Genomic DNA, 12879 nt, shown 5'->3' with positions numbered 1-12879 from the left:
CAAAATTCCACCCCTAAGAAGATGAAAGGAAGTGACAAAGTTTGTATGAGGAAAAATATTTTTACCGCGATTTTTACTTGAAATTTTGGGTTGATGCTTTTCAACACATTTTTTACTTGAAACTTAGCAATAATGCTCAACACAACGAATCGTCTATGCGAGCGAAGCCGCGGGCGAAAAGCTAGTAATTTAATAATTTGATGTGAAATACTCTAATATTTTGTCGTTGTTTCTACGCGTACCGTACAGATTTTATAACATTAGTGTCAATGTATTAGCATTCAGCACAGACTTAGTCCCTTTTATCGAACGTCAAATTAAAATGTAACTATCCGTTTTATAACGTTAACAAATAGAGACAAAAAAGCTTCCAACGATCATTATCTCGAGATCCCCGATCAACATTCAAAAGTTCCTAACTACCAACCAGTAGATTAAATTAAAACCCTCCACCTTAACAACCCGAGCGTGTCGCATACAACCCACTCGAGTCCATCCACAAACTGCCGCCAAATCGGTTTACCTCCTATAACGTAAATGTCTTATTGCAGGCTATTCGGCGGCGGCTTTGTTAGCCATCCTGTTCGCTCTGCCGTTCGCCTGGCGAGTGCTCGTCCACCGCGAGCAGGGTCATTGGGAGCAGCCCTTGTCGGCCTTTTACTTCGCCCATTTGGAGCTGTTCCTCGGGAACGGGTGCCTGGGAGTGGGAGTCCTGATGCTGCTCGCCCTCACTCTGGAACGTTACGTCAGCGTGTGTCACCCGGGGCACGCCCGTCCCATCCTGGGCTCGCCGCGGCGGGCGGTGGTCCTCATTCCCATTGTCACGTTCATCTTGTACTTCCCTGCGGCCTTTCGCAGCAAAGTCACCATGTGCCGTTTATTGCCGGACAGCGTCATTATTTACCAGAGACAAGAACTCACCAGTCTGGTGGAACATCCCCTTTACAGCATCTACAAGGTGCTGCTAGAGTTCATTTTCAAGGTGATTCCGATTATCCTGTTGGCGGCACTGAATCTGCGGATTTTGATTGTGTATCGACGATCATGCGAGAAAAGGAGGAGGATGACGTTGAGTAGGACTGCTTCGGGGGAAGAGGATCCGCGCAAGTTTGCCGAAGAAAGACGGCTGGTGCTTCTGTTGGGGTCTACGAGTATCTTGTTTCTGGTTTGCATTACTCCGATGGTTATACTCAATGTGACGTTGTCTCAGAATAATTTAACCAAGTATCCATATCAGGTGAGTGTAAATAGTATATTAAGTATTAAGAACGGTAAGGGGTGTTTACTGGTCGAAGACAAAAGTTTGGAGACGGAGCGAAGCGACGTCTCCAATTTGTCTGAGACCAGTAATCCCCTTAACGTTCGTGATGCTTATACTATTTTTTGTACGACCATCAAAAGATTTGCGTCTTTTTATCAAATTCATAAATTGAAAGAATTTATATCAAACATCAACGAGGTCTTTTTTTTAATTTAAAATTTGTTACTATGGTTTCGATTAATATAAACAACAATTTTAAAAATCAGTCTCCATTTTGACCGCTGTCGATTTAGATTTGATCTGGCTTGATTTCGAGTTAATTTTCTTTCCGCGACTATTAGTGAGTGATTTATTTGCTTAAAATATCAATCATGAGTGATTCTGAAAGCGAAAATATCGAAGTCGAACAAGCATGGAATTTAAAATAAAAAAAATCTTGCATGCGTGATTACTCTTGGTTGTTAGTCGTAGCAACCCGTAAACTGAACTTACTGCTATGGAAACCTGTACGGTAAATGATCGAAAAAGCAATGGTCGTACAAAAAAATAGTTTGTGTTATTTAACCTTCGTCAATAGACCCTGTATAATTCAATTCAAATTTTGCACAATTTTTCAATGAATTCTAAAAAACAAAAATCAGTGATTCTACAAGGCGGTTACTTATTTAACCTTTAAACGTATTTTATTTGATTCCTAAAATAACCCCAGTATTAATGAACAATGATTTATAAAATTTTGTACGCTAAAAACAGTGGTGAAAACTACGTTCCGAAATTTCCATAAATATATAAATAAGATATGGATTTTTAAAAATAAGTGATGCAATAATTATTTGTAACTAGTTAAAAGTGATACTTATTTACATGAATTTGCAGTTTGATCAAGGAAAGGGGGCGAGAGTTTCCAAACGAGTTGTAGACATAATTTTTTTGCATGGTGATCCTTGGGAGCTGAAAGAAAAAGGAATCTGTCATTCACATTTCGCGATTTTATTGCCACTCAAAAATTGTTGCTATCACGCATTTACAGACATCGTTTAATAAAATCGTTAAAAAATAATAAAAATAGTGAAAAAAAAAGTTAATAAAAAAAATCCGGCAATTTGATCACTATGCAAAAAAAATTTGCCAGACTTACAAAAAAAATATATATGTATGTTGATAAACTATTTTTTCTGCCATCGCCTTATATCGGGTGTCTCGAAAATGGCGGATTAACTTCTAAGTACGTTATGTACGGGGCTTTCGGAAATCCCAAAAAAATTAAAAAACATTCTTTGTGACGTAGATTACGAAAAAACGTAATTTTATAAAAGTAAAATTGACAACACTACACGCACCTAATGCGCGTATACCTTCGGCTTACTTTCTGATTTCTTAGTAACGATGGTGACTGAAATCCACATTTTATTTTTTTTAGGACAATTCAAACCTTACCAACTAATCACTAAAGAAGATGTTGAAAATTCCTGCTTTGTGCATATAAGTAAGCTCGTAATATTTCGAAATTTTGAACATTTTTTGTCAAAGTTAGTCAACATTACTTGCTAAGATAAAACTGATTTTGGCAATGACATACCCTCTGAGAAAAGAGAGGGTGGGTGGGCGGAGCTAGGAGCTGCCAAGATAAGACTAATTTTGGCAAATGACATACTCTCTAATAAAAAAGAGGGTGGGTGGGGGGCGGGGCTAGTACCTACAAGATAATAGTGATTTTCGGCAAATGAGATACCTTCTAAGAAAAGAGAGGGTGGGTGGGCGGGGCTAGTACTTGCTAAAATACGACCGATTTTGAAAATTTTGAACAAATCTAAGAAATTTCATTAAATTATTATAAGAAAAGACACTAGAGGCTCCAAAGCACTTTCAAATTCTTTCCAAACACAAATACCTAGAATTTCAAGATAGTTTTAAATTTTTCAAAAAAAAACGACGGTGTCCCAAAATTAACCAAAAAAATAGGTCAGGTCAGATTTTTTCAAAAATGGGACACCAATACTGTTTTACATAATTTACAAAAAAATCTTCACGAGCTCCCAAAATAATGCACCATGGATACCCAAGAGTCCCCCGAATTAAAAAAAGACTACGGCACTCAAGACTTTTTCAAATTCATAAAAATAAAACAATAAAAGCTCAAAAGATTTTTTGAAGTTCAACCAGCAACAAAACACCAAATTCCTTTAAATTTATCCAGGGGACCTAAAATTAACTGCGAAAATTTTAAACATAGGGTTTTGAAAACTTTGACAATTTTTGATACGTCAAACACTTTTAACTGCTTACTCAATTTTTGCTGATTTGTACCTTCGCTTTATATCATGTAAACATTGTTGTCAAATGGAATTTTATGAAATTATTACAAAAACAACACAACCATATCTTTGTACCTTCTAACTGAAATGGTAATTAAACGAAGGTAAAAATAAAAATTCGGAGTAATGAAAATGATTTCATGTAAATCACAAGTAAAAATCCTACTTACTGTACATCTCCAAAAACTTATATCTGATAATGGAAATGAAAAACGTAAACCAAATATATTTATTTTTTCATTCATCCATATTTTTAAACTCCACCCTTTCGTCTAGGAACTGGCATCAAAATTCAGAGTGCTTAATTTCAACAGTACAGCTTATTTAAAGAAACAAAGACTGGATTATCAAACGTATAATATTTGCCAAAATTAAAAAACCACCGCACTGCATTCTACCTTGAAAATACAGCTGACAACACCATAGCATTAAATCCGAAATTTGAGATGGGGGAAATCAAGATGGCAGATTTTGGAAGGGTTTTGACGTTTCAAAATGTTTTAAAGAGATATACTATACTCAAATCCTACAAACGTTAATATAATTGACTTAATTTGTTTATGCTTGCGTGTATAGTGAGGACAATTTTGACGTTCGTTGAAGTTTCAACGGTATAATATGAAAATCACCACTACAGGGTTTTTTTGTTAGCAACTAAAATCAACAAGTGGTGGTTTTTTAATTTCGGCAAAAACTATAAGTGAAATTCTTTTCACATTTAGATATTAATTTAGGCGTTGAAGTTCCTTTAATAATATGAACCCATTTACAATTCCAATGAGTTGTTTTCTCAAGGACTACACAATTTATATTGATCAGTTTACTAGTTGGCAATTTTATTAGAATATTGTTTCTTGTAGCGTCCCACGTTTTCAATGATCTGCCTCTGCGTCGCTTCCTTATACCTTATTTGCACTTTCTCTTGTTTTAGTGACCTACTTCCGCGTATCCTTTATTTATGACTTCATTAATTAGTGGCGGATTATGATTTAATTCTCTCTTTTTTTCTCTATCTATTCGTTTCTTACTACACTTTTTTTATTATTCCTCTTATTTTTCTCAGAAGTTTCACTTTCACACCAAATTTTTAAAAACCCAGAAGGCCAAAACTTTTTTGCGACAATATTGCATGGTTAACTCCAGCAGTCGGATTTTATGTTATGCTCGCAATTTACACACCAAGTACATGAAAATCCGCCATTCACAATTCCTTCCAAAAATTTGATGGCTTCACCTCAGATTTTTTTAAATAAATCTTGCCTGAACTTTCTAAGGCGAGCTCTTCCTTTATTTATAGCCCCACAGTGTACAGAGTGAGTCACTAGGCGCGCGGTCCTCGATATCTCATCAATTATTATTGTCCAATTACTAACCAAAGTTTACGGTTCTTTGAGGACTGAAATTATTTTTAAATCTATAGTGTTCCGTTTTTAAGGCGTAACACACAACTTTTTTTTTATGAAACACTCTATATATATTTTTATATATTTTAATTGACCTCTTTCTCAAAAAAAATCACAGTAAGGTTATTTTTAAAATCTTATTGTATTTTTTGCTGAGTATGTACATATTAGAAGCATGAGGACAAAAAATAGAGTAAGATGCAGTAATAAAATACAGGGTGTTCCATTTGAAAAAACTGAAATATAAGGGAGACTTTTAGAACAAGTCTATAGTGATTTTCTTTTTATAACATGATAACGTCGCATAGGAATTTCAAAAATAAACTGTGATTGTAAAGCCTAAGAAGAGGTCAATCAAAATATGTAAAAATGTATAGGATGTTTCATTTAAAAAAACTAAGTTGTGTGTTACGCGCTAAAAACAGAACACTCTGTATGGTTAAAAATAATTTTAAAGTATAGTTCCTCAAAGAACCGCACAATTTTGGTCTTTGACTTTTTTTCTACTTCTAATAATTAATGAGATATCGACGAACGCTCGCTTAGTGGCTTGTCCTGTAATTGTCTACATATATCAATAATGGACATATGAGTTATTGAAAAAAAAATAACGGTTATACAAATAAATTATACAGTTTTGTTCTAGACTATACGCAACACCAACATAAAAGATTGTTATTCACTTTGGATTTTTGCCCAAAATCTGAGTGTCTAGGGGAAAAATTCAAAGCGGATTTATAAACCACAAGTGCAGAAGTATCTTGTTTTGTAGAATTTAAAAAGTATTTACGATCCAAAATTTTATGATGATGCCATCACACTCTTCGTGGTGGTAGTGATAATTAGACAAATTAAAAGCCGTTACAGTGTTAGCACGATATTTCTAAAATACGTATAAAATTTGGGAACTATCGATCCGGTAGTTTCGGAGATTGACTATCTAAAAAAATCTACACAGACGGGCAGACAGACACACGACAGACAAACGAAAACAGGGACCTATTTTTTCATACTCTAGGGGTCATGAAACTTCGAGCAAACTGAAATCAGCCAGTTATCCAACGCACTCTATGTTCTAAAAATTATTAGTCGACACTGAGATCTACCAGAAGTATCTATCGTTTTCTTATCAGTATCACTAACCCTGCATTAAAAAAGTATCTTTTTAAGAAATCGGCCGCGACAAAAAATCAAACCCGGCGCCTCCACCAAAAATAAAATTTAAATTTCAAACTCAAATTACAATCATTTAAATATTTTCTCCATATGTTACCGTTCCTGCGTTTTCTTAAATATTATGAGAGGATGATTTTTACAAATGGCATGTTTTTTCACCGTTTATGACTTGCAGAATTTAAAAATGGAAGATCGGAACTCACTCTTTCAATTTTTCGCTATACTTTAAAATTATTGTGAAGACGGTAAAACGCTATCCACTCATCCTCTCCAAAAAATGTCTAGCATCATTTTAAAATTTTTCAAGTGAACCTGAGTTTAAAGGTGCAGCGAAACGTGCTCCGTTACATGTGGTTTAATAACCCCTATTCTGAACTAAACACATAAGGGTTGACCTAAGAACAATGCAGTCTCGCACAACTTGTGTGATCAAATTATCAAATCATTAACGGATTCAATATTATTAAATTAGTGTTTATTAAATGTAAGTCAATTCTAAAATGCGATATTGTTGGTATTCTAGAAATATATTTTCACAACAAAAATTAATAGTTGGACTGATATATTTTACAAATTAACTGCATATTTTTTATAAAAGGGTGAGAACACAGTAGTGATTATTGTGTTACATGGTGCATAACAAAATAGATATATTTATCCATAAACAGGGGCACGGCTATTTAGATACATCATATTAAAATCAAAATAAATAATAAATAAATGATGTATTATTTAACAAAATATTTACATTTGTTTAACAAATAAACTAGCAAAAGTTTGTTTACTTAATACGTTAAATAAATTGTTCTGTTCTTGAAAATAAACTGGATCTTTTACTCACACAAGGTTGGTTACGCGTGAGAAAATTACGATTACTTTCTTCTATAATTTTTTTTTTTCAGAAAGCTAAATATGTTGTTTAAACACAGATATTCGATAACAGAGATAGCAGTAAAAAACAACAGGAAAATATTACATTTCACTGTAAAAGCACACCAAATGTAGTGGTTATTTTCCCATGATCATTAAATTCGAAAAAAAAATACTAACTGTTTTTATTTTAAGAATAAATCAAAACAAAATTTCGTATTACTTTATGGAAATTTTTAAGATTTTATCAGCTGCATTCTGATCAAAATAACATTAAAAGTTACATAATTATGACTTAAGTGCACACTTGGATAAATATAAACAAGGCTTGTATCAATAAAATCTGATACCATTCGTCGATGAGAAAAATCGTGTTTTTATTATGATTATCACTGCGCAGATTCTTCATATTTCTAAGTAATTTTTGAGGGTGTGTAAGTTAAAAAACGGTGCTTACACCTAATTCACGAAATAGTTGCAAGAAAATTAATCCAAAACGATAAAGTATAAGATATGTCATTTTGAAAGCAAAAACTGTCGGTCTAATACATTTTTTTCAATCTAGAAGTTGATTTTTTGTTTAGTTGAGTTATTTGATCATCACCGTCAAACTGAACAAGCATCATCAGTTTAAAAATAAATTAAATAATCATATCAATATGTAAATACATTTAGAAAGTGTATTTTAAAAAATATTGAAAGAATAAAATGGGGAACCACATGATAATAAATCTTGGATTGATAGATTTCTAACTTTCATGTTAACTCATTACTAAATACAAATACCTTTTTAAATACCAGTTGACCATTTCCTGGCAAAGGAATACTTAAATCGGAATTTATACGGGTTTTCAACTCATGTTACCTTTTAACCTTATATCCTAAATACCTTATGTCGCAGTTCCCAAATATTAACACAAATTTCTGACGAAAACTCTGTAAAAGTCTTTTAAATCAGACGCTCAAACTAAATAAATAATTATGCACGTGCATCCAAAAAAATTAATTATCACTTCAAATTAAACGAATCTGTAAAGCGATTATTGACCTTCTAAAGAACATCTTTCGGATTTCATTAATTTAAATGTTGAAAATTGATTTGAATGTTTATTCTGGTCTCTCATTAAAAGTTTTGTAATCGATTGCAAAAACTTCAGGTTTTTATAAAACGATTTGTTACGAAGAGGAAAAATTGTTTCTTAAACTGGAAAGACCTGGGCAACTCGCATTCCATTTAAATTGCTTCTGAAAAAGAATTTTAATAAATGTTTATACATTTTAAATGTATTTTTTATTTTGCAATTCATTTGCTGAAGTTGGTGGTTTCACCGCACCTGAAGAGACGCAAGGAACAAAAATATGCGTTGTGTGATACGGACCTTACATTAATTTGCACGAATCTAAAAATAATTCAACTGTAACTGCATGGTTCAGTCATTAAAAACAACAAACTAACGAAAACTGTGTGCACATAAAACTTTTTTTTTTTTTTGAAAATAAGTTTATGTATTTCTATATGTTAACTTACATTATTATTATTATTGTTTTACTTTTTAATTGGCACATAATCAACTCCTCGAATCTAGCAAACTTTATTCATTTATACATAATGTAACAAAAATTTACATATTGGTAGACTATTTATTGTGTAGAAAGATTTAATTTACGCTTGTAGCAGAATAATCCTGATACAATTTCGAGTCGCTACCAGTGCGGTTATTTCATTAATAAAATGCAAATACACAGTTTGCTTGTCGAGTTTTTGCTATCTATTTCACCCACAACGCTTTTGATAAAAAATAATAAAGGGGTAGATTTTAGGCTTTCATGAATTATTCTGTTATTTAATTTATAGCAGCCATTGTGTTAATCAAGGAAAAACCTCAAACAGGGACATTATCTAACAAACATTAACGAGAGTAAAAAAAATTGAAATTTTTACACATGAAATTAAAACTTACACGACTTATAGTTACATTCTCAAAGTATCCCTTTAATTAAATTATAACATTTCATTTAAAATTTACATATATTGAATTAATTATCCGACCTTCTCTGAAACAGAATAATTAAAACTTATGTGAGAGCTGCAAACTACAATGTGCCAAATTAGTACGCATGCAGTATCTATATTTACAAAGCTGTTCTATATGCTCTCTAATGAATAACTCATGGTTGTAGCAACAATTTTAGTAGCAATAACATTTATTTAGGGAGCAATTTTCGCAATGAATAGTATCCGGAATGAACCAGAAACAAGCAGTGCCAATTTTTGTCATTAAAATGCAACAGTGTATTTATTTAATTTCTTGCAAAACAACAAAAAAGATAAAGCGACTGCTTATTTTTATCCAACGAAAATTCAAGTGTTCTATGCAATCATCGTCTCTACATCACGTATTCAAGTTTGCAAAAATAAAAAAAAAGTTGTAAACCTCAAATTATTTTTATGTTTACTGTGTTTAGGCCTATAAAAGCTAAAAAGATTTAAAACTGCCAACATGTAAAGTGCGTATGGTATGAACCCTTGTGTGTTTTTTGTAATGAAGCCATGTAATTTGTCATTTTTACGCCTCTTTTAAATAATTTTGTACCTACACGCTTGTTATTGCTGCAATTAAAAACAAAAACAACTTGCGCAGATTAATTACATCATTTTCTGTAATGAATCAATGACAGGTGATTTGCTTATTGTTGAAAAAGCTACTAACAGTGATAACAGTTTTTTGACTACTTATTTATTTATTACAGAATGTTATTAAATACATATTACAAATGTCATTAGCAGTAAAATATTTTGTAGGATTATTTTGCGTTAAATTAATAAGACAATTTTGTTTTTTTTTTTTTTTGAAAAATCATACAAACGATCGAAATTTCTCCATACATTTACCAGCGACGTTTAAATGAGAAATCTGAAGGAAATTTTGTTACTCAAATACATGTTTACTTTGCTGTTTAGTTCATGTTATAACTGTGTCAATGAAGGAAGATTCGTGGAAAAATATGTTAACATACTCAAATCTTAGCCATTAACACTAAGGACCTTTTTGACTGTTTTAAATTTACTTCGTATTCAGTTACTTGTGACCCGAAATTATTTTATTAATGATAGTTGTTTTTTTACAAAACTACCTACTAAACTCTAATCTTTTTAGAGTTGTAGGTAATAGATCTAAATGAGGATGAAAAAAGCGTCACATGACCACGTCCACATTTTTTCTGTGTCCTTAATTATTTCACAAATTTCACAACACTGGTGTTCTAATTAAAGGTAAACTAACTTTCAAAAATATATCTCTTGACACTGAAAGTTTGTTAATTTAAAATTATGATCTCATTTGCATATTTTAATTAAATGTATGTAATTACTTTTTCGTTTCTTAATAACGAATGATATTTTAAACCTGGTTTCAAATGATGTATAGAAAAAAAAGCAAATAAATTATACACTACAATTTTCAAAATTAAATCATATCGGTCACAATAAACTCCGACTATAGCTTTTGTGTGACATCAAAAAACATTTATCTTAGCTTACTAAACCCTCGTTTAGTTAGGACAAATTTAAAACTGTGATTGTAACTTTGAACTCAAAACCTTATCAATCGCTGAATCACTGAAACATGGCAATTTTTGTCACGACCTACTTTAATTCCAAATTTAAATAACTAAGATATATTTTATTACTATCAATTAAATTCTTATTGTTACATCAAATGCTGATATTCTAACTAACATTGACATCATTTTCGTGTCTATAGAATATTCAAGACCCTATCATGGCATTGCTCTGCAATATTTCCCCCACCCAGGATCTAATAATAATAATAACAAAGAAAATCTACTTCAAAGTTAACAAAGGTCATACGAAATTTAAATTCAACACAGATCGAAAACTTCTTTTTTACTTTATAAGATCTAATTCTTAGGAATTATTATAATCAGTTTGTCCTGATCCAAAATTAAATTCTCACTAACTGTGCTTACGTCTTCTCGTCCGAACACTCTTCATTACCTAACTAGGTAGTAGCGCAACATACTTTCCCGTTTTCACGCAAAATTTTAAAGTGTTCAAATCCTCTAAACAACAATCTCACTTCCTACTGCCACCAGCGGTCGGCACGAAATTGTCATTATTGCGTGCATGCACACACTCCTGCTTTCAAGTACATTTACTAACCCTTTTTAGGTGTTAGTCACATTTGTTTAGCAAATGTGTAAAATAAAGTGTCACAAAGGATTTTGTTCGTCGTCCTCCAGAGAATCATTGAGATTTTCACCATCTACCAACAATATTTTTTTAAACATAGACCTAATTAGATACTGAAGAGTATTCGGTTGACGTAAACACAATTAAACAGGTCAAACAATACGATATTCGACCTTGATTATGCTAGTCTTCTCATCCGAACACTTAGACTTAGAGGTAATAATATGTGGAGATATCGGTGTTCAGAGGATGTAGTTACTTTAAAATTTGTGTGGTTTAATAATCCGCGCTTATTGTTTACCGTTGATATTTTGATTTTTGAAAAAAGTTAACATTTTACAATTGAGCACTTTGTTATCTTTTAACGAAAGCCATGGTTGTGTCGAAGAAGCTGCTTTTAGTGCGTCTCATTTTCGACAAAAAAATCGGCGAGTCCTTTGAGATGTACAGAGTTTTGTACGCTGAAAACATTGGTGATAAACCGCTTTTCGAAATTTCCATAAATAATTGAAATATTAATTTTTAAAGATACATAATGAAAAATTTCACTAAAGTTTTAAGAACAAAAGTGTTTAAAAACTGTCCTTGGGTGATATGTATAAAGAAATTTGTGGACAGGTTATACATATTTAAAATTTCATAGCAAGAAGTCTGTTAATAATGGAGATATTACAAAATTTTTCTCAAAAAACAATTGAATGAAACAATGCATTTATTGGTTAAATCGTAAAAGGGTCATGTTTTTTTTTCTTTATTTTAACTTAGACGAGTAATCATAAAAAATTAAATTCGCAAAATTACATTATCTAAGAAACTGAATTTGTATGACCGTGTTTAAAGGCCAAGTTCTGTTTACAAAAGTATGACACATTCTAAATATATTTTGTTAATTATGATTATCTCCAAACAAAAGATTTTGTGGGTATGGGATACTACTTTATTACCAAGCTGTTTTATATTGCAAGGTTATAACTGATAACGTGATAACACAACATGACGGTTGTTATTTTTGGACAACGAGAATTCATTACATTCTTTTTGTCTGTATTTCAAAAAAAATTTCTAAACCTAAAATAGTGACTCCTATGCCAAATAATTCAGCGCCATTAAAAAATGCTACTCAAAAACATCACAAACTACTATGGATGTTACGTCAACAGCGTCCCATAGATACCAAGTTTTTTAATTTTTTCGCATCGCATCTAAATTTACGTGATAAGGATCTTTTCTGCTAATCGTTTCTACGGCAGCGGATATAACAGCTTATCCTTGGTTTAATGGCTTTGCAACATAATTGCGAAATTCCTAAAGATCAGATAAGTCAGCTTTAATTTGAAGATTTAACACCAAAGAAAGGACGGACACTAAGAGGCAAACATCAAACCTAATCAGCTACGGTATGCTTTACTTGTGCAGCTTGTGTAAAAAAAAAAAGCTATTATAAATACGAAACTCCAAAAGACAGGTACCTATTTATAAATGTATTTATTTTAGTTGATATACATATTAAACTCACATTTGTAACACCAGAATATGAAATTATAATACTAATACTTATGAAAATGGTATCGATAGAAGAATAACAAAAAACGTGTGGTTTTCATAAACATAAATTATTAAATACTTTCTCTATATTATCGA

At 31.8% G+C, this 12879-nt stretch overlaps 1 protein-coding gene across 2 annotated transcripts in view; it reads left to right on the top strand.

The window, feature by feature from the left end:
• LOC135135248 (uncharacterized protein) overlaps nucleotides 1-12879 on the top strand; it is a 252781-nt gene that overhangs the window by 237831 nt on the left and 2071 nt on the right. For both annotated transcript variants that reach the window (XM_064064271.1, XM_064064272.1), the window contains exon 3: nucleotides 552-1237. In XM_064064271.1, coding sequence (XP_063920341.1) covers nucleotides 552-1237 — 686 coding nt within the window. The remainder of the gene's footprint in view (nucleotides 1-551; nucleotides 1238-12879) is intronic.

The sequence above is a fragment of the Zophobas morio genome, unplaced genomic scaffold, assembly GCF_036711695.1.
Source record: "Zophobas morio isolate AGI-343-1 ecotype UQ-CSIRO unplaced genomic scaffold, CSIRO_AGI_Zmor_V1 ptg000024l, whole genome shotgun sequence".
Classification (NCBI taxonomy): Eukaryota; Metazoa; Arthropoda; class Insecta; order Coleoptera; family Tenebrionidae; genus Zophobas; species Zophobas morio.
This window is presented reverse-complemented; position numbering and strand designations above follow the sequence as displayed.